The sequence below is a fragment of the Nipponia nippon genome, unplaced genomic scaffold (assembly GCF_047370975.1).
Source record: "Nipponia nippon isolate SJK-2023a ecotype South Korea unplaced genomic scaffold, ASM4737097v1 scaffold_10, whole genome shotgun sequence".
Classification (NCBI taxonomy): Eukaryota; Metazoa; Chordata; class Aves; order Pelecaniformes; family Threskiornithidae; genus Nipponia; species Nipponia nippon.
In genome coordinates, this window is record NW_028262291.1 from 21,794,501 (window position 1) to 21,817,289 (window position 22,789).

Genomic DNA, 22,789 nt, shown 5'->3' on the forward strand with positions numbered 1-22,789 from the left:
AGCCCTTTTCCTGCCCCACAAACACTGTGGCTCTGCGCTTGCCCTGCCTTTTAAAGTTCTCAACACACACTCTGTCGTCCAATCCCGGCTCTGAAATTCAAAACGTCCAGCGATTTCTGCCACAGCAATGGTGCCAAGACTGAAAGCTGTTGCTGGTCCCCATCTTCCCTTGGCAGCCCTTTCACAGCGTGATAGACATTGCATCTCTGCGCTTGCCTTGACTCCTAATGGTCCCAAAGCTCGCTCTCTCATTCCCGCCAGATCCCTGCTCTGAAATTCAAAACATCCAGCGATGGTGCCACGATTGCAAGCTGTTGCTGGTCCTCAGCTTCCCTTGGCAGCTCTTTCACAACCCCACAAACTCTGTGGCTCTGTGCTTGCCCTGTTTCCTAATAGTCCCAAAACAGTCTCTCTCACTCACGCCAGATCCCGGCTCGGAAAGTGAAAATGTCCATGATTTCTCCCACACCAAAGATTCCAGGACTGAAAGCTGATTCTGGTCCTCACCTTCCCTTGACAGCTCTTTCACAGGACCACAGACACTGGGGCTCTGTGCTTGCCCTGTCTTTTAGAGGCCCCAACACTTTCTCTCACTCTTGCCTGATCATGGCTCCTGAAGTTAAAACGTCCAGCAATTTCTCCCACAGCAAAGGTGTCAGGAGTGAAAGCTGTTGCTGGTCCTCACCTTCCCTTGGCAGCCCTTTCACAGCCCTGTAAACAGTGCAGCTCTGCACTTGCCCTGCCTCCTAATGGTGCCAACTCTCTCATACTCAGCACATCCTTGCTCTGAAATAGAAAATGTCCAGCAATTTCTCCCACACTGAGGTTGCCGAGACTGATACCTGTTGCTGGTCCTCACCTTGACAGCCCTTTCACAGCTCCCCAAACACTGGGGCTCTGTGCTTGCCTACTCTCCTAACACAATCTTCTGTGCTGCTTGTGCCTCACTTACAGATCTCGGTGCTTTTCATCATCTGAGGATTGCAGGCATCAAGATTTAAAAGGTGTGGTGTTTCTCAGTTCAGTGCGACAGTAATGATGCTAAGCTTGATTCCAAATAAAATAGTTTTTGCAATCTGTTTCTGGGTTTAAAGAACTGTCACTTGAATTTGTACTTTCAATATTTGTATGTAAATAGCTTCCACATTTAGAAACATTTAACATCTTTTGCTGTGTGTAGATGCTTCAGTCGTACAGGGAGGCACTATATGAGAAATTAAGTTGTACATTTATCTGTGGGACTTCAGTCTTAGAAATCAAAGCAAAATTTGCTGTGGGAGGACTGTATTAAGTTGCTTTGGTGTTTGTACATGACATTCATGAGAATGGGGGAAACAGCTGAGTAACCATTGTTCCTGGCTGAAATCATGTGCAGACCTGGTTGGAATAAATTATCTTAGCTCCATTAGAGTTGTAACACTATTAACAATACACTAGTTGAGCCTTTTTAAGACTCCTTCAGATTTTTATCATGTTCTACCTAAACTGTAATGAAATAGAGCACTCCCTCCTAAACTGTTAATTCTGTGTGCCCAGCGTAGTAATGTGGAATAGCTTTGTGCTGAGTGTGTTCAGTGGCTGAAGGCATTTAGGCAAGGAGCACTGAGGCAGGGGTTTCTGTGCAGTGGCAGCTGTGACCAGGGGGCACCTGGTCTTCACTAGCCCTGAACTACTGCTGCCTAGCTGGCCCACGCAGGGAGATTAAGATGGGGGAAGAGATTTTTGTCCTGGTGAAAACTGTTCTGCATGGCGTTATCTGTCACAGGGCTCTCTTCTGTACTTTGTTCTTGGCATGAAGCAATTGCTAGTTATAATGTTTTTGAAGAAACAGTTGTTTAGAGCTGGGGGCCTGAGGACACCATCAGGCATGATTGTCCCTGCCTACAGCCTCCCCTCACCCTGCCCATGGCCCAGGGCCCTTAGTGATGGCCTAGCCTGGCCTTGGTGTTTCCCTGTGCCCACGGCCCTGCCTGGCCGTGGGACTGTGTTTGACCCCAGTTCCCCTCGCAGGGCCTGGTCTTCACCCCCACCTACAGGCCCCCATCCCTGGGGAGGTACCTGGTGCCTGGGACTGGTGCTGCCTGCCTGCTGCACTGTCAGTGCAGTGGGACAGGCCATGGCTGCCAGGCCCTGGGCAGCCACTGGAACCTTTGGCCCTGTGGTGCCCTAGCAGCAATGTAGGCATTGGTGCACTTCTACATCCTGCTCCTTGTACATCTTCTTACAGCACTGCTAAGGTACCCACTAACCCCAGTGTGCTACATAAGGAGGCTGCTTCAGAGACCTCACAGCTTGTGAATAATGTTATCCATTAGTGCAGCTTTTCTCTTTAAATCAAGCCATTATGTGCAAAAGAAAAACACCAAAAGATGGGCTGTTGAAACATTCCTATCTTTGGGTTATAGATACCTGTTTATAAAAGTGCAGAGGTGTCTGGAGCATCTCTGCTATGGGTTAGGAAAACATGAATGTAAAAAAGGCATGTCTTGTGTATTAAATATTTCATTCACTTTTTGTTAGGAAATTGTAGTTAGAGGGAAATTATATAAATACAGAAGTAGGTATTTTACAGTCATTCACATTTAAAAAACACATTGACAGTAAATCTGCATAACTGCTGTAGGGCCTTGTGGTTGGTGAATGTCTCTTTGACTTGGCAAAGGATAGATCAAAAGCAGGGCCACCTGGGTGGGGTTTGTCCATGATGATGGCTGAGCAGCATCAGACTAGGACACACAAGGTAATTCCTGCAAATTTTCAAGATTTTGAAAGCTTGACTTTATTTAGCAGCCTGAACAGAATATATTTTTACCACATCTGTGCATTTTAGGTAGTGAAATATAATTTGAAAGTGCTCATCCCTCAGTCCCATATCTTGCCATAGACTGAGAAACATTTTTATGTGGGGTTTAGTTTTAGCCCTTGTTTTGGCTGTGGCTGATGATTTTTCTTTTAGCAAAGTAATTGTCTCATATTAGGAAATAGCCAGCTGCAATAAAATTAGTGCATTTTTCACAGTATGCCCTTTATACTCTATTCATATCCTCAAGGGATTTATCTCTCAGGAAGAACGTGTATTGCTGTTATGCAGAAAAAGAAAACAAATGGTTAAAAACAGGAGTAAGAGGAGAATATCCAAACAGATATGCATAATTTTGGGGAGAAACCTCAGTGATAGTCATCTCTAATCTGAATTTTGCAACATTTGGTAGGTAAAGATGAATGCAGGACATGATCTACATTGTAAAGTCAGTAACAGCCATCCTGTATCTCAGCTATTGCCCACTAACCCTGTGTAGTATGGTACCAGCCTAAAATGATATTGCAGCAGCGGCACTTAATTTGATAATCCCAGTTCTTAAACCAAATGCTTTCTGTAAGACACAATTGCTATTGCAGACACTACCATAATTTTCTGTGCTGAAGAACAAGACTTCTAGGGCTAAGGAATAAAGGAACTGAACAGTGAACTGAGGTTACGTGGAATAACATGCTGCAGAGCCATCCATTGGCAAGCAAGACCAGAGCCCATCAAAACTCCCTGAATGCCACTTGTGGTACACCTAAAATTGTTGATGGATATACAGTTGTTGCTTAAATTCATTATGTGGAAAAACTAACGTCGGTAAAACTACTGAACACGTATGATGCTTTTACAAACTGCAACTGAATTTTCATATACCACCTTTCATTCTAAACAATTTATGTATTGTAAAGTTGATGCATGGAACAGCTAAAGGCACTTACTGCTCACTAATTTTTATTGGTATATGTACAACTATATGTCATAGGCTGCTTTGAAGAATTAAACCTATATTTGTAAAGACGTGGGCAAAAGCTCTACAGAAACTTCTCCACAAGTGCTCGTTTGCATTTCAGAATTAATTTACTTCAGTGAATGCTTGTACTCTTTCCAGAACTGCTTCTTCCAAATGCAAAAGTTATTTGAATTCACCTGCATGAAGGTTAATAGAAGGAAAATTCACACTTCCATGCATGAGAATTTGTAGAAAGTGAACTTGGCTTTCACAGAAGTCAATATTTTCCCCTCAAAAATCCTTACAATAAAAATAATATTTATTCTGCCAAATAACAGAATTAATATTGTGTGATCAATTGCAACTCACCGGTATAACAAAAGGAACAGTGATAAATAGTAGTGAACTCTTTTTAGGTTCAAAAAACCAAATACACCAAGTGTGTATGGATTAATGTATTTGCATAGATGGAGTTAGTAGCCAAAGGAGGTAGCTGCTTGATAAATAATTCAGAATAGAGTTTTATTTCTTTGTTAACTAGGTTGAATGGACATATTAAATCCAGACAAATAGCGAGGACTGAATGGTTCATTTTGGACAACATACTGATTTCTAGCATATCTGAGAAATGCAGTGGTTTAGGGTAGAATGGATCAGAAAAGTGGTTTACTTATGAAATGAAATAATTTTTTCTGTGTTCTTCTGAAGTATAGGAACCTAACTGGGAAATGTCCCTAAACAATCTGTGTTAAATGGCAGTGAAACGAGGAGGAATTCAATGATTCTCAGTGGACATACTGGCTGAGACAGACAGGGAGGTTTTAAATATCAAAATTAATCCTTATCTCTTGAGCAGCACTAAGGATATTCCTAAAGCTGTACTAGGAGATAGTGCTTGGAAGAAAGCACAAAGGGGAAGACAACTCCAAAATTCAAGTGCTATTTTTATTGATCTAGTCTCTCTCTTGAAGCAGACTACAATGAATTCATCCAGACTGGCAGAGGGGAGAGGGCGAGTGGAAAAACTCTCCCTCAAGTCTCTATTCTGCAATAGAGACTGGAGCATTCAAGCTGTGGCATGTTTCATGCTGAGGAGGAAGCATGGGCAGTACATATCTTGTTCTCCTGCCATCCGTGGGCATTCTTTCCAAACTTGTACACCAACATTCTGTCCACTTTTTCCAAAATGCCAGTTTTATAATAGTAACTGCAGAAGGGAAAGAAAAGAAAACACTGGAGAAGGTGGTAGTAGAAGTCACATTAGAGGAGTTCTTTACATGGACTTCATGGCAGGAGAACAGCACGTGAGTCATTTTTTCTTTACAGTCAGAGAGCTCTGTTCTTTCTGTTAAATTGCTCTTTTGTTTTTAAAGAGCTTTAAACTCTCCCATGTGCCATGAAGTATGCCTTCCACTGTTTGAAAGACACAAGAATTACAAAGAAATGTGGTCTTTGGTAAGTTGTGTTTTTTCCATGATGACTGCAGTTCAGAAGAAACCACCAATGTTACTGCTGCAGGAAAAAGGGTCATTTTCTGGGCATCATTTGGCAAACATAGTCTAAAATTCTCAAATCAGGTAAAGTGTGATAGCTTTTTTGTCATCAGTAGCATTACAACTCTGTGCTGCTTTACTTTTAGCCATATGATATTGTTTAGAAACAAACGGGAAGGGGTCTTATCTCATGACCTATAGAAAAAACATGAAGAAAGTAATCAGACACCCCACCACCCACCCCTGAGTTTTCAGGATAGTTATGAAAAATGGATGTTGAAGTAGAATTCAACTGAAATGAGGGGGCCTGCTGCCTCTTAACTCACCGGAGAGCTCTGCTCAATTTTTCACATGTCATTCTGTCATTTTTCTCCCTTTGCCCCAACATCTTTGCCAGAGCTTCCGATTTAACAACCTGAAAAATGCCTTGTCCCCTGTCTTCCCATTCCAGGATTTTCTTCAGGAGAAAGGAGCAGATCTCTTACAAATTCCCACAAATGAGAGTTCTGGAGGTCTTGAACAGGAACAAGACAGCTATTTAGTAGATGTTTTCTTACTCATGCCAAAGTACTAAGGCAGAATTATAATTAGAGTACATTTTGTTATCGGGTTGTCAACCTCACAAACCAATTGCACTTATTTCAATTTAACTTTCAAAATTTTACTGCATTGCCTTTCTGTAACTGGCTTCAAATTACTTGCTCCAGAAAAAAATAAATCAGGATCATGCAAACATATATGATGCTAGAATCTGTTTTTTAGTCCAGAAACTAGTGAATTTTACTGTTTTGCAAAGTTTATGCCATTCATAGCTTCTGCTCCACTGATTATCAATTACTTCAACACAGTATTTTACTTGTCTTAAAAACAATTTTCAAGTTCATTTAAAGTATTTTAAGTGAAAGATTGTAACAAACATTGGCTTGACTGAAAATGAGACAATAGTATAAGGAGTTGCAAATCCTACTTCCTAGCATTGCTAGACACTTCTCTGTTATTTCAACTCAGTTCAAAAGTAAGTTTGAGCATCAGATGTGCTATAAATAATGGGACTCTATTAAAAAAGCCGGTAGAGCTGTTATATGAAGCTATTGCCTTAACTTCAAATTAGTTACCAGTTAATCAAGGTGTTGGGGGTTAAATGAATGTTTAATCCCAACACTGACCGCAAGCATTTAAAAATCATGAGTCAGAGCCCCCCAAAATCCTGAGAGCAACAAAAGAATAATGGCCATTATAAAAATATCTGAGGTTTCTTATTTGCTTTTCTGCATTTAGAGCCTTTATGCTATTTTCAGCTTATGTTTTTCCAGTAACTCTGCCACTAAGATAGCTAGAAGCACTTCAAAAAAGTAAACAGAAAAGGAAATGTGGCTTTAAGGAAAATACCAAGTACCTTAAATCTAATGATAAAATCGTGAGAGCCTGCAGTACTTAAAAGCCAAACCTCAGTGAAATTTTATTTGTTTGTGGTGTCAAGTTTCTTTTGATAATCACATGGAGCTGGAGAATTAGAACAACATAGCCTGTGTAATCTTAACTCCAGTTTTGACTTTCTGATATGTACTTACTTGTTCTACCATGATTGTGACATTCTTGGCTGTTGATGCTACCTGCCCTCACGCATGCCTTATCACAGGCTGGGGCTGAACTGCAGAATAACGTGAGAAGTGAAGAGGGAAGTCTTGAGTCTGGTGGCAACTTGGTCAAAAAGGTCACCTATTCAAATGCCATGCAGCATTAAATCAAAGTGGGACTGTAAGCTACTAAATTTATCTTTTTAATAAAGCTCTAGCACAAAGGTAAACCCAAGTGAATAATTAACATGCTACTGTATGGATTGCAGCACAACAGAACATGAATTTCTTGTCAATGGTCTGTTCTTGGATTCTGCAGATGTGGAATTTGGCACATGATGTGCATGGATGAAATGGACCTCTCTGTGATGTGCAGCCTGACTATTTCTTGGTTTAGTGCTGTGAAGTGCTTCTAAAAAGTCAAAACTGCCTCAGCAGACAACATGCTTGCACAAGTGACCAACACTTCAACAGTGTCTGTTTCAATATTGTAGTGGTGCAGAAAGCAATTAGAAGAAGATAATGAATGAATGCAACTAGAAGGATTATCAAAGTCTGCTAACAACACGTGTATGCAATCACAGAATCATAGAATGGTTTGGGTTGGAAGGGACCTTTAAAAGTCATCTAGTCCACCCCACTCCCTGCAATGAGCAGGGACATCTTCAACTAGATCAGGTTGCTCAGAGCCCCATCCAACCTGACCCTGAAAGTTTCCAGGGCTGGGGCATCTAGCACCTCTCTGGGCAACCTGTTCCAGTGTTTCACAACTCTAGTGGCTACAAAAAATTATATCTGCTTGCTACACACCTAGTGAGAAGGGTGATCAGTGAGAGTGCTTACAAAGTGAAGATCCACAAATCCATTTCACTGAATAAAAAGTAGGGGGCTGAAAATAACAAAAATAGGGGAACTTTTGTGAAGATGGGCCACAGCTTTATATTCTTATATCCCATTGTGTTTATGTTTCTAAGAGCTGAATTCCAAGAGTTTATTTTGCTGCATGTGAAACCATAATATTCATAAAAAGATGGAAGCAAGATATCTATGTACATACAGGGCTATCTGAAGGGCTTATGGTTTCAGCTCTGAAGGTTTCATAGCATATTCGGACTCTGCTGCTGGCCCAGAAGAGCATCAGCTAGAATTGGTAAGACAGTATTCTGGAACATATTTTTTTCTGACTGCTTCTTTTCACTGGAGTCTTTCATGTCAATGAGTTTGTTGAGTATGCTTTTATTAGTTGAAGGGGTTGACCAAGCAAGTATCTCACATTGCCTAAATCCTGATGTGGAACACGGGTAAATCCAGCCAGAAGCACTAATACCCCAGAGCTGATTGAGAGAGCTCGTTGTGGCCAGTACTCAATGATTACAGATTGTGCTGATTGTGATTACTGATTGTGCTTAGGCATAGTCAGAGATCTGATACTTTGCTAGCTTTCCCATTTACCTCCTCAGCAGATAACCAGCAAGTTCAGCTGTGCTTAGGATCAACAGGATCTGTATTTCTGACAGTATGTTAGTCCACCAGCTGCACCACCTCCTGCAAAAATTCAAAGTGTTCTCATGGAAATGAAGCCATGCTTCTGCCCTTTTGGAAACTATGCACAAAAGAACAGCTTTGGTTGCTCAGTGCCTGGCTTGCAGCCTCAGTGAATGTACACAGGCTCCTGGGATTCTGCTTCCCTTCAAAATACCAATTCAAAAGTGTTGGGATATCTTCTAATCTTTACTTGTCTGCATACTGCAGGTATTTCAGGAAAAGCATTACAGAAGAAGTAAATGGCCTGGATTTTTTTCATTTTTAGAAATTTCTTGAACTGCTAAATATTGCTAAGGTTTGAATACAGTGTTTCCCATTGAATGTAGCTTATTAGGTACAAACAAGTTTACTTACTGCATTTAAGGGATGGCTTTGTTTCTTCTGCATCAGTAAAAAAGGAAATGCCTAGAAGGGAAAAACATAACCCAGTGTTCAGTTCTTTTCTTCACGAGAATAACTTCTGAGCTGAAATTTAAAGCCAAGTCCTGGCCTTTTGCATCATTGCTTGTGACTATACCTCAGAGTAGAAGTTGTAGAAAATGCAGACTATAAAACCATGAAATAATTTTTCAACTTATCTGCTGCTAAAATGATTTGTCCCTCTCACTACTCTGACTACGTCTGTGGGGGTTTTTTCTTACCCTTTGCATCATGTCTGTATGTCTCTATTCACATGATCCATGTGTATTAATTATCCTTTCCCTCTGGTCTCTTTACATTTGTTTTTTGCTGTCATCTACATCACATTTTCTCTCCCCTTCTTTACACTTAGATTAGTCCTTTCTCATTCAGCTCCTTGTTCCTTTAAGACTACTCCTGCAGTCTTCCCTCCTTCCCCTAAGTAAAAATCATCTCTACAGCTGGAAATCAGATCTTCAGAGGGCCGGAACTTGTCTGCATTAGTAGGACTGTATCACCTTTGTAAAGGAGTCATTACATTCACAACAGATAAATAAATGCATTGAACATAGAAATCTGCATTCAAGAAACTCAATTCATGTTGTGAGTCTGGCATGCAAAACTGGAAAAGCTAGAATTAAACCTGCTTGCGCAGCCATAGTTTTGTCCATTGTTTAAGTATGTTGTGGCAAGGTCTTGCATTACTGGACCACATACTGCTTTTCCTCACAGGCCCTACACAATTCATAAAGGTGGATATGCATGATCTGTTGTATTTCATTTACTGCCAAGTGTTCAATGTCTGCACTGACTACAAAAAGTTAATTTTCTTAATGAGCTTTTCTTCCCAGCTCTGTGTTCTTTAATTCCCTTAATAACATCCTTATCTCCTGCATTTAATCATCTCCTTCTGAATAGCCTGTCTGACATGATACATGAACACTGGGTTCAGTGGCTGTCAGTCCCGTAGGAGAGCAGTGCCAATCTAAAACACAGGGTTGTTTTGCTCTTCTGGCAGCCTCTAGTCTTGTTCACCTCTCCCAGTCTTACCCATCCTATTAACAACACTCTCAGTCACTCAGTCACTCAGTCACAACCCTACTTCATTTTGATAAGGCTTATCCACATATTTTCTTATGCACTGCCTTGACTCTGGTCTTCCCAGTCTCTCAATGCTTCTGTTCCTTTCAGCTTCAGCCTGCCGCGCCTCCATGTTCGCCATGTACCCAGGTCACCTTCTGCTGCTGCCTTCTCTCTTTCTGGTCCTCTGTGCCTTGCCAGCTGCTTTCCCCGTTGAGCAGCTGAGAGGTGGGTAGGGGACCAGTGAAGGATGGCTAAGCTCCAGCACGTTGCGACCCAGCAGCTGCTCGCCATTGGGAGCTGCTGGCAGTGTAACCTCCCACGGGCCCTTCAAGGACCTGCATGCCTAAGCCTTTCTTTGTTTTCCAGCAGCTCTATGGCTCCAGGTTAGTCAAATACTTCCCTAAGCCAGAGAAGGCTTGAGCCATTGAGGGCTCCAAGCAGCTAAAATGCGCCTCAGTTTCATATCGTTAGGGCATAGAATCATAGAATCATAGAATACCAGGTTGGAAGTGACCTCAAGGATCATCTACTCCAACCGTTCTTGGCAAAAACACAGTCTAGATAAGATAGCCCAGTACCCTGTCCAGATGAATTTTAAAAGCGTCCCATGTTGGGGAATCCACGACTTCCCTGGGGAGATTATTCCAATGGCTGATTGCTCTCATTGTGAAAAATTTTCCTCTTGTGTCCAATCGGAATGTCCCCAGGAATAACTTGTACCCATTACCCCTGATCTTTTCCATGTGACTCCTTGTAAAAAACGAAATTACCTTCTGAATTTCCCTGCTTAGTGGAAACTCTTTTGTTCATATCATCACAATGGACCCTGATAGAATTACCCTAGCTTGGCGTACACACTAATTAATCTTTGGGAAGTAGTGAATATAGAGAAAAGGTATCTGCAGCAGAGATTTCACTTCTATTTCACTTAGACAAAACTGTCAATAACTTAATTTTTGAACCTAAATTCATTTAAGCAGTAATAAATCTTCCAAGACAAGGTTGAAAATAATAAATTAAAATTGATTCCATTCAAAAGCATCATTAACCCTATTACTAATGAGGTGGATTATCAATGCATACTGCACTGATAATAACCCCATCAAACAAAACTTCTTGCTTACTTTTTAAGCAGAGCAACCTTCACTACTTTGAGTTATAGGAATAACAATGTATTATGTCTTTCTATATCCAGTCAGGATGTAAACCTCCCTCAGATTATGCAGGTTGACCAGTTTCAGTAGAAAGGCCAAGGAGAGAGCAGTGCTGGGGTCTGCTTGGAGATTTGACTGGCTCACAGAGACAAGCCTGATCTGTGTGTGATTGTGAGGCCCAAAGTCGCACTGAGCTTGTCCTCTGCTTGCTCCTCAACGCAGTACCTAAGCAGCCTCTGTATTATTCCTTTCTTCATTGCTCAAGGCTGTGGATCCTACATTTTTGTTAGCGTGAAATTCACACAAAAATGCAATGCTTTTTGTTTTGTGTTTGATTTCTGGAACACTAACCGTGCATCCTGATATCCTGTAAGATGAAATACAAGTATTCGCCACAAATGTTTGCAGCATCTAGGAACTCTTCCTGGGTCATGTTGCACAACTGTAAGCCATTGATATTAAAGTGGGAAAAGGAAATGCAGTTGACATCTAGTTTGTACTGGTCACAGCAAAACTGCAACTATTCACAGACGTTGTGCTTATACCAGCATTCTGGGTGGATAGATGTCCAGAAAGAATAAGAATCTGCAACATATTTGACAAGAAAGAGGAATATTGCAATGCAAAACTCATGGTGAATTTCATTTTAATAAGCATGTTTCAATCAAAAATAATCCCTCTTCCTTCCTTATTCCTCTAGAACATATTAAGCCCTGGTTTTTGCATTTTTCTGTCCCCTGTTGTCACAGCCTTTTGTATTTCAAATATTCATATTAATTCTGTGAGACATTTCAGGAGAAAGTTCTTACATGTAAAAAAAAAGAAAATGTGCCTCTTAAAATGGTAATTCAGAAAAATTAAAAAAGATCAGAATATAGAACTTGTGAGAATTTAACACTCTGCAATAAAAAGGAGTGACGCATTCCTACACCAAAATAACCTCAGGTCTTAGATGTGAAAGTACTCTCATTCAAAGACACCTAGCTACACTCTGTGGCAGATGGGTAAATACTATTAATTTATTATTATTTTTCTTATAATTCCAGCAAGTTCTTTCACTCCTTTCATCTAAAATAATGTTGTTAATGTCATCGTAGGGAATATTTTTGTTTTAGGTTAGAAAGTGAAAAATATACTACTCTTCACCCACTTATCACTGGAGAAACATTTCTGACAGATCAAAGGAAGCATGAAAGAGCTTCTAAGTAATCCTGCCAGGCAATTATAACCTTTGCCAATTAAATCGCCAATTTTTTAACAGGCTTCTCTCCTCAGCAATACATTTACCATGAAAAATGTGTAGAAATATGTATATATTTGCAATAAAAATTTATTTTTTTTCTAGAAAAATATATTTTAACTATTATTGATGCAAAATCTAGGCCTGGTATGATAAACCTGTATGTTTCAGCTAACAAGCATAATATTTGACTCGAACAATTTTTCTCTAGAATCAAAACACAGGCTCCTATTATCGAGGCTGGTTGGGCTTATAGCGATGGGCATACTCTTTAAAAAGCTCTGCTTTTTCTTTCTGTGAGCTAGACTGCTACACACATGCGAAGGCCTAATCTTGCAGTCTTCTATTGGATGTCTGTGCATATGCAGCTACTTTTTTTGGGTGATTAGAAGAATTGTGGGCAGCTGAAGGTGGAGAAGAAAGCACAGAATTCAGACCTTGCCCTTTCCACCATTTTAAGGTGATTTCCACTGCCTGTTCAGCTGCATTGAGTACCTTACTGTACTTCTCCTTGAGCCTGGGTATTTAAACTCTTTTTTGCTGGGCAGTGTCCAGCCCTCAGGAAATGCCATTTGTTGACATAATCTTCCCAGTCTGCACAGGATGTTTCAATCAATAGACTTGATTCATATCCCCTAGCTAAGGTGCCTCAGCTGAAATGAGTCTCCTGCCTTGCAGGGGATGTGGTTTTATCAGTGGTGACAAGCAAAGTGAAGGAAGAGAGTAAGTCTCAAGTAAGTTCAGGAGCACAGGCCAAATAAAAGACAGCTGTCCAGATTTTCCTGAGATGCAGTGATTTCTGCATGGCATATGCAGGCAAGCTAATTTAGTATGTGTGCTTACAACAGGGGGAAATATTGCTATCAGCCATAACAAAACTGGATGGTCTGTTTATATGTAGCCCAGTTTTAATACAGGGCAGACAAATCATTCCTGTATAATTTGGCCCACCTTTTTGTCAGTTGGAAAAGTTATGTTTCATTTAAGCATAATGTTTTAATTTTTGGAGCTGGAATTTCTGTGTATTTTCTGTATTATTTTCCCTTTTTCACCTAATGCTGGAAAACAAAGACAAGAAATGAAAAAGACATAATATTTTTCATGTCATAGATTTTAACTTCCTCCAATTTGTATTAAAAAAAGGATGCCCCCCAAATATAAATCCTGATATATTCTGATTGCCAGAAAATAAAAACATTAAAATGACTACTATGGGAACTGTAAAGGCAAACTAACCCTATAGTTCTTCTCATAGGAACATGGGGATGGCTGCACCTAAGCCAGTATCCTGCCTATGATTGGCTTTGCTGGAATAACTTCACATTTTTTGAGAAAATATTGTAGAAACTTACTTCTAGCTCATACATAAAAATACTAGTGCTCTCTCTAGCACAGGAGCGGAGCCCAGCAATAGCCTGTAAATCAGTGGTCTTCATCTGTTTCTTTCTAGGCAGTCTTGCCTTCCCTTTTTCATTTGTTTAACCTTGAGCTTCTACTTTGTTTCTAGCAAGTACAAAACAGGTTTTCAAAAGACATAGGGATCACAGTCCTTAAGCCTATTACTGTCACCAGAAGAAAGTGTAGGTTGAATGTTATTACGCTGACCTACATTCTTCTCTGGCTACAGAGCAAAGTACTTTTCTGTTCAAGGGCTGTTTGTGCAATACTGGTGGCACTGCAGCAGTAGTTTATTTGTGAGTGCTAGACATGTTAAATGTACTTCTGGGTTGCTGTGGAAGAAATAATAAAACTCACAGGTTGGTTTAAATTTGATTTAGAAAAGAAATTACTGTAACCATGAAGGACTCCTGGAAAGCCTAAAAGCATCAAAAACTGAGCACTAAAAAACAAGTGGAGGAAGAAATATAGCTCCTACCCTGGTCAGAAAAGGCTAGATATTTCCTCAGCTCAGCTTGCTTAGCAAGAGGCAATCTGACTTGATTGTTGCACAAAGCTGTGTGTCTTAAGAGGTGAGGGAGCTTTGCACTTAACTACAAGTGGAGTTCAATTTAACAGAATTGCTGCGGTATAGATGCTGCACCACTGTTCACCTGGATGAATTCAGAGCTGCGTAGCCATAGAGTCACAGATCATATACTGTTAAAAAGTAACAGACTGCAGTAAAGCTAGAAAATGTCATAATGCCTCAGATGCGCTGCTTTGCCTTTGGCAAATGCTGATCTGCTTATACCAGAAGTTCCCTTGGGATTATTTCAATTTCAGTGTTGTGGATTTTGTGTTTGTTTGTTTGGGTTTTTTTAAATTTAAAAAAGTGGAAGAAGCTTGAACAACAGACAAATGTATAATAAAAATCAAGGAAAAAGAAAAAGAATTATTCTGACTGATCCAAAATTAACTTCAAGTTGACTCACATCAGGTATTTAAAAATGCATGTTTAAATTTTAAAACAGAATACTTTCTGTGATTTCAAATGAAATTTAGAATTGTATTCGACATTGGAATTAAAACTAATATTAAAACAATATGATTTTTTTAAATATAAAAATTCAGTTCCTGCAGGGCTTTAAATACAACCATTTAGTTGAAGCAAGAAGATTTATATTCTACCTTGTATGTCAAACTTAGCAATATAGAATAAAAAAACACTACGTCCTCATTGGTCATGGACTAGTGGCTTCAGAAGCCATGTGGAAAGTTCTGTTCTTTATTACTCAAACTGTGCCTTGACAGGAAAGGTCTTTTCTGTAAGACCAGCAGTGTTCTCCTTTAAAAGGACAAAAATAGCTTCTGAAGAGAAAAAAGTTGCATAAAATCGTAATTTTTTCCCAGTTCTCACCAAAAGTTTAGCTTACTAACATGAGTGGCTTGTGCTGCCTTTCTTTTCAGAACCTGTTGAATGATTCAGCCTGAGTGCAGAGAAGAATATCAGGGCTGTTAGGAATTTAAACCACCTCTTTAGAAGGCAGAAGATTAACAAGTAATGCTTACTTAAGCTTCTGAACAGGGACCTGGCATGACACCAGGACATTTGGAATTAATTCCTTCGAACAGAGTTGGGATGTCCACATGAGATGCATGGCCTGGTAAAGTGTAGGGTTTCCATATGCAGAGTTAGAGGATTGCATGCTTAATGTTGGCAAATTTGGCAGTGGGGAACTCTTGCATTATTACAGATGCATTTCTACAGCCATACAGTTCTCCGGTGGCTTTCAGAATCCTAGTTTTCGCCAGCTGAGTGTGCATTTATCTATCTGGTCACTGATATTCATTACAAGGTTCCAGAGTACTTGAGGAACTGTAAATCTCCCAAATTAAATTACTTTTGCATTATATAGATGAAGATCTGTATTGTGGGAATGTTTTTCAGTGACAAATGCTGGTTTTCAAGCAGATGGGGTAAACAAAGGGAGTCAAGAATCTGAGGCCATAGTTGTTGTAAGAGACTGAAGTGTTAAGAACAATTGTCTCAAAGCTTGCTTGTGTGTGTTTATCTGATAAGACCGGACAGTAGACCACCCTTTGGTCTGACAAGACCCGAGGGCAGACCACTCTTTGGCTTATCAAGTACCACCATCTGGAAAGGAAACTTTTGCAAACTTGCTGAAGCAGCAGGCCATTCTTTGGCTTATCAGGTAGCACCATCTGGCAAGGAAACTTGTGCAAACTTGCTGAAGCAGCAGGCCATTCTTTGGCTTATCAGGTACCACCAAGAATAAGACACCAACTGGTATCCGGTCAGGCCGCTTGCCCCACCAGCAATATATTAGATGTGCATGTGTTGGGTACGTGATGTTGCCCTGGGTAACTAAACGGAAAGGAGAGGGCAAATTCTCTCTCCAACACCAGATAAAAGACGGCACAACAAAACCTGAATGTGGCCATCCACCACCGAAAAACTGAAGACAGGACCAACGGGACGCCGCTGGATCCATGGTGGTGACTATCCTTTGCTTATCTCTCTGAATGCTTGCTTAATTTCCTCCTAACATTTCCTGCCTTTCCTATCGCTTTACTCTTTTATATTTACCCAATAAAACGTCTGATTGGCGGCATATGACCTCGTTTGTGTCTTAATTTTGCCCTTGGGATCATTACAAACCTTCCCCGAGCCTGACAATCAGATCGGGACTTAACAGTTGTCCTGCCCCTCTTAATGAACCATGCTGTCCTTTGGAAGTTCCTGCTTGCATTAGATGTATCACCTTTTCAAATGAGGGGAAAGCATCATTTCAACACAAAGCATAACAGAACTAAAGCCACTAGTTGTTACTACTTTTCCTGTGCATGGCTGGTGATATGCTTGAAAAGGTCAGTAAGACTAGAAAATAGAATGCATATAATAAAAGGCTCAGCAGCAGGTTCAGAATCCATAGCCTGTTTGCTGCATGATTAGTCTTGACTGAATTAAATTCAAATCACCCTCACATTTTTTACAGTGTACATTTTTTTCAACTGAAGTCTATCTACATACCTTTCTGATGATCACAGGTTGTATAGACATCTTCGGTTGTCCCAAATAACTCTGTCCAAGACACCAGGGGATCACAAACCATTGTGTTTGACAGAAATGTGCTCTGAGTTACTGACTCCAGCATTACCTTAAGATATTAATACATTAGTTGAAGATGAAAAGATAATATTAAGGACCAAAGTTACAAGGCTACAGACATTATTCCCTTGCTGTTTATGTCTAGATCTATGAGGTACCATTGCCCACCATCACCTAAATTTCAGCTGAAGCTAGTGATGATCTGAAAACCACAGTGAAGGACAGAACTGAGAAATTCAGGAACAATGCAGCTGATGAATGTACCATAGGTAGAGTTACAGTAAAAATTATTGTAATGACACATTCCTAAGAAATTGATAATGCAATTTATGTATATAAAAATAAGAGTGAGGGATAAACCATAAAATAATTAGAAACATGTAGATGAGATTAACATTATGGTTTAATGAGATCATTGGTAAAAAATTTTGAGCAAGTCCCCATACAAACATATGAGAAAAAATCGTTCTGGCCATAAGGATACTCACTTTGTCCGTAACACGTGGCCACAAATGTCAGCCAGTCCAGAGTGTGAGGAGATTAACAAAGTCTGAGAACAAAATGTGTTTTCAAAAGAGGTTAGAAACTGAGAATTTATGCAGAAAACTGGTTACACACTTCAGGGAAGAAGGCTCTTGCACTAAAAGTGAGATGACTGAAGAATAAAATAGGTGAGAACTGGTGATATTTCAGTGAAAGAAATGAGTGGCTGAGGAAAAGATGATCTATGATATGAACTAAAGTAGGTACAGAAGAAGAGAATTTTTGCCCACCTCTTTCTCTTATACATCTATCACATATGTACACACGCATGGGTTTCTCTGTTCTTTGTGTCTAAGACTCATGATGCCCAAGACCCCAGACTTCCCGTATGAAATTTAATAGAAATGGTGATGGTTTAAGAGACTTGAAGAATTAAGTGGAATTTAAACCCACGGTTTATGTTCGAGTTCACATCTGCTTTCCTGTTTAGGAGAAATTGGAAATGTTCCATGGACTAACTGCTGTGAATGCATAAATGGACCGTGGCTCATGCCTTTCAGACTTCACACAAAACTGCTCAAGCCAGTTTTGGCTCTTTTCTTCAGACCTAAGCTGCTTCTGCCTTTCATAACTTATTCCAGCTTGGGTAATTTCTAGCAGAAAGATGCACGAGATGGTTAGTAGGGTAATATGATCTTAAAGATCAAGGTGTAGTCTAAAATTATTACAAAGTCAAAAATTGTCCAAATAGCTGTGTATACTGAAGAAATGTGAAAGATTCAGAAGTTTTCATGGATAGATTGCAGAATTGAAAGAAAACTCCGATCTTAGTCTAAATAAAGCAATAATGAGATATGGAACATGGAAACATTTGGGAGGCTCCTGAAGTCCTTTGATATACTGGAATTCATATATAGGACAAGGTGATATTTCAAGAACATCACATTTCCACCTAATCATACCATTATGAATGGAACATATGAGAATATAAACTATTAATAATTTTAGCCAGTATGGTCAAAAAGTCTATTCTCTATGCATTTCTGCCAAAGCATTTAGTGCAAAATACCTCATACATGTATATATGTGTAATTGTGCTCTTGGGTGAACGTTGTATATTCAGTGAATATAGAACTTTAACAGAAGTCAGAGAAAGTGAGCCATATGAATCTACCAGGTCCTGTCTCAGATATAAGAGGATTACCAGAATTTAAGTTTGCAATGCTCCCAATCTGATTTTTTTTATTCCTCTCACTGAATGGCCCACATAGAGAAAGTTTCCCAATGTCGTATCTATCTGCAAATGATTTAGAAAGTCAAAACTGTGGCTTTTTTATCAGTTCTGGGTTGCCGCAGAATGCAACCCAAATCTAAATATGCTTATTTAATTTTTTTCTGCAGTTGCTTTAATGCTTAAATCCTGTACTTTAATGAGATTACACCAGCTTGCTATACACAGAATTCTTAAGTTCACAGGGCCATGTAGAAAGAGGTCAACCATTCTTTACTACGATGCAAGTGTATTGGCCCAAGTTTATCTGTGTCCTGGTTTCAGCTGGGATACAGTTAATTTTCTTCTTAGTAGCTGGTATAGTGCTGTGTTTTGGATTTAGGATGAGAATAATGTTGATAACACACTGATGTTTTAGTTCTTGCTGAGTAGAGTTTACACTAGTCAAGGATTTTTCAGCTTGCCATGCTCTGCCAGCTGCACAAGAAGCTGGGAGGGAGCACAGCCAGGACAGCTGACGCAGACTGGCCAAAGGGCTATTCCATACCATGTGACGTCATGCTCAGTATATAAGCTGGGGGAAAAAGAAGGAAGGGGGGGACATTCGGCATGTGTTTGTCTTCCTAAGTAACCGTTACTCGTGATGGAGCCCTGCTTTCCTGGGGATGGCTGAACACCTGCCTGCCAATGGGAAGTAGTGAATGAATTCCTTGCTTTGCTTTGCTTGCATGCGCAGTTTTTGTTTTACCTATTACTGTCTTTATCTCAACCCATGAGTTTTCTCACTTTTACTCTTCCAATTCTCTCCCCCATCCCATTGTGGGGGAGTGAGTGAGCGGCTGTGTGGTGCTTAGTTGCTGGCTGGGGTTAAACCACGACACTCTGAAAAACAATGAGTTGGAGACCTGCTCATACTTACCATCTATGCAAAAGAAAATAATTTTTTACCACAAAGGAAAAACAATTTTGGCCCTCTTGACATCAATGGGAATTCTTTCAACAGGACGATTTCACTGCTTATTAATCACCAAGTGGTGGCAGGACAGAGACATGCAGAAGAGCTGGACAGAAAGTCACAGAAAAACAGGAAGAACTACGAGTCACTGACAATCCACTTCTATAATGACAGGACATTGCCAGAGATGTGCCTACATCTGTGCAGTAGGTGATCCCAGTCAGCACCTCTGAAAAATGTAGAGACCTCCAGGGCATGTGTAGTGACAATGATCTTCCCATCCACACCCTCTGCAGCCAGCATACTCCTATTCCTGTAACAGTCATCGTCCCAGTGCAATGAGCAGCCCACTGTGAACATACCCTGGTACCAACTCAGTGGGCAGAAATAAACTGCTGAAAGCCAATTGCCACTTTGGAGAGAATAGAATATCACCGCAGATCTTTGGAGAGACATGTTTTAAGAATCATTGCAAAGATAACCTGCTCAAAGTATCTCCCCCACTCTCTGTACCTGCCTCCTCATATGTAAGAATTCATACAGATAAACATCTGGAATGAAATCCCAGTCCTACTCAAGACAGAGAGAATTTTCCCATCAAATTCATCAAGGACAGAATTTCACAGTTTATTTCTACTGGTTGTCAGCAGAAAATAATTTCAGTCTGACAGTTTCAGAAGTTTAAGACTGATTTTTTACTAGAAATGCAAATGAAAAAAAAGTGAGAGGAAGGTGAGTTCCCTTCCTTTTTACAGTACAAAAATTTTCTCTGTTCACTTTTTTAGGCTAGTGCTTTTAGTGAGGAAAAAAAAAAGAAAGATCAGTTGGCAATACTTGCAGCTTAGATAAAATAATATGTTACCTTACAAGATTATAATCCTTCCTCCATCAGGGTAAGATTTAGCTAGAAAAGTAAGAAGTCGTTAGTATTTGCATCATTGCTATCCAAGTGGTAATGACAGATTAGTAGATCTAGTGCCTTGCTTGTGAATTTTCATGATGATTTTTTTGAATGTGGAAAGTAGATTTTCTCAAGGTGAAATGATATCTGGGAAGATGGATGAACTGTTACAAGCAAAGAGGGGTGTGAAACAAAGCCAAAGCCATTGGATTTCAAAAATGCAGAACTAGGCACATGTTTGATTTTGTAGTTTATTGTGAGGAAAATTTATTTCTCCGATTTTGTGCAGTGGATTGGCAGCCTCAGCCCTGCTGAAGACAAGACCTGGACTCGCAGGTGTGGGGCAAAGCTACCAGCTTCAAATCCTATCAACTGGCTTAACCACATGCTGTGACAGGCAGCAAAAGCCATTTATGAAGGAAAAATCCTGTTTTACCCATATGTAGTTTATACTGCTGCTCTTATATAGAACTATGGATGTTCCAGAAAATAATGTTAATTATTAATATCATTAGCAAAGATAATCTCTTCTCAAATATTTTATGCAAACAGGATATTGGTTTGTGTCACATCGAATAGTATTTCACTATTAGCTGGTGCTGCTTATGTACACATATGCATATCTGCTTAAATACACTTTGGGAACATAGAAGGGGGAAGAGGCAGGCAGGGTTTTTTTAAACAACAGGAGAGCTTTACAGCTCTTGGTTTTATTCCAGCTGGTACTGGGTTCAAAGAAGCTATTAATTAGCTGTCACAATACAAACTACCTCTTTTGATTTAGTAAGACAGGCCTAGATTGTTAATTTATTAAAAAGTATTTGTTGAGGCTCATGCTTGTCTCTGCTATTAATCCATTAAACCAAAGTCAATTGTTTATCATTGAGAAAACTGGTGATGTGCAAATGAGAATGGCAGGCAGTACATCAGTTGGGTGCCTGATAAAATCACCACAGCAAAACCACTTTGACAGACTACAGCTCTTTTAAAAACAATGACTTCAATAAAGAAATGGGGCTTACTTGTAGGTAGGTGATTACTCCTGATGCAGCAGTTAAGTCCAGAAGTAGGTCTTGGGAGCAAGGGGGAGCGGGAGGCTGTAACAGCAGCACAGCCAAGCACTTTGGAAATAAAGCCATCTGCAGCACTGTGATAGATGGAACACCTCACAGACAGGTTTGTTTGGTTTTTCAAGTTCTTATACACACCCTTTTGATGACAGTCATAATATATAGTATAACATAGCCCAGGGATTGGGGGAGAATCATTCTTAAGTGCAGAAAGTTCACCTTTATCCTGTATTGGTTTTTTTTCTCTTTCTCTAAAAGTGTTGATTTATGTAAGCATGAGTTTTGGATCACCTTAAGCAAACCTGATATATTTAAGCACTTGAACTAGAGACTCTCACTCTTTCTTTCATGTAAGAAGAGCTATCACATTTTGTTCAGAGCTCTCAAAGCCCAGGAAGTGGCATTCTCTCCATTTGCAGCTGGCAAAGACCAGGATGCAGAAAAGTGACTGGCTTAAAGTCATTCAGCAAACCACTGCAGATGTCAGAGAAAGGACAGTGCTCACCTGATGTCAGGTGACATCTCTGGCTGGCTGAGCACAGTGCTTCTGAGATCCACAAAAACCTGCTGGGTTCTAGCCCAGATGCAGCTGCCTTTAGGTGTGAAATGACTGTAAAGTGATTTGAATGTTCATGCTTGGCATTATTAGAAGCAACAGATCAGAAACACTGGCAGTGGAGAGAATGAATTGGAGAATTAAATTACTACATCTAACATAAAATGATACTTCTTTTTAATATAAATTAGGAAGAGCTTTGGTCAGCCTAGATTAAAATATTTTTGTGCCCCAGAGGTCCATGTTAATTAGTAGTGTGTTGAGGATGCCTGCATAAACAGCAAGAGTTAAAAATTTAGGCATAATTTATATAGAATCATAGAATCATAGAATCCTTAAGGTTGGAAAAGACCCTTAAGATCATCGAGTCCAACCGTTAACCTAGCACTGCCAAGTCCACCACTAAACCATGTCCTCGAGAACCACGTCTACAGGAGACATACTATTTCTAATACTGAAAATACCTTGTCTTTAATATGTTTTAGGTGGGCTTTGTACTAAGATTTTTCCTGTCTTCAAAAATTTCTCAACCAGAATTGTCATTGAGGATGGGGGGATGGGGGAGGCAGGAACAATTAAAATGAGACAAATAACAGAGACAGAAGCTTGCGGGATCCCTTTGGTTTAGTCTTCTGCTTTTCTTTTATGCTCCTGCTTCAAGTGAAGGCATTTATTTGCTCCATTACAGTGGTGTCAGAGTGACATGAACTTCACTGTGCTGATCTCATGTGCGTTTCATGTGAGTGGTGCTGAACAGCGTGACTGTAGGGAGAAGCAATTCTGATGTAAGGTAATGTTGTTGCATGACGTGAATACAAGTGACTCAGGGGAAGT

General features: G+C 39.9%; 1 protein-coding gene across 1 annotated transcript; it reads right to left on the reverse strand.

Annotated features, from left to right (window-relative positions):
• Window positions 1-4,841: 4,841 nt before the first annotated feature.
• ELF5 (E74 like ETS transcription factor 5) lies at window positions 4,842-16,805 on the reverse strand. Its single transcript, XM_009464031.2, is given in 7 exon segments — window positions 4,842-4,965; window positions 5,578-5,703; window positions 5,705-5,765; window positions 6,823-6,891; window positions 8,728-8,778; window positions 11,361-11,594; window positions 16,682-16,805. Coding segments are annotated over 7 exon segments (789 nt in total).
• Window positions 16,806-22,789: the final 5,984 nt, after the last annotated feature.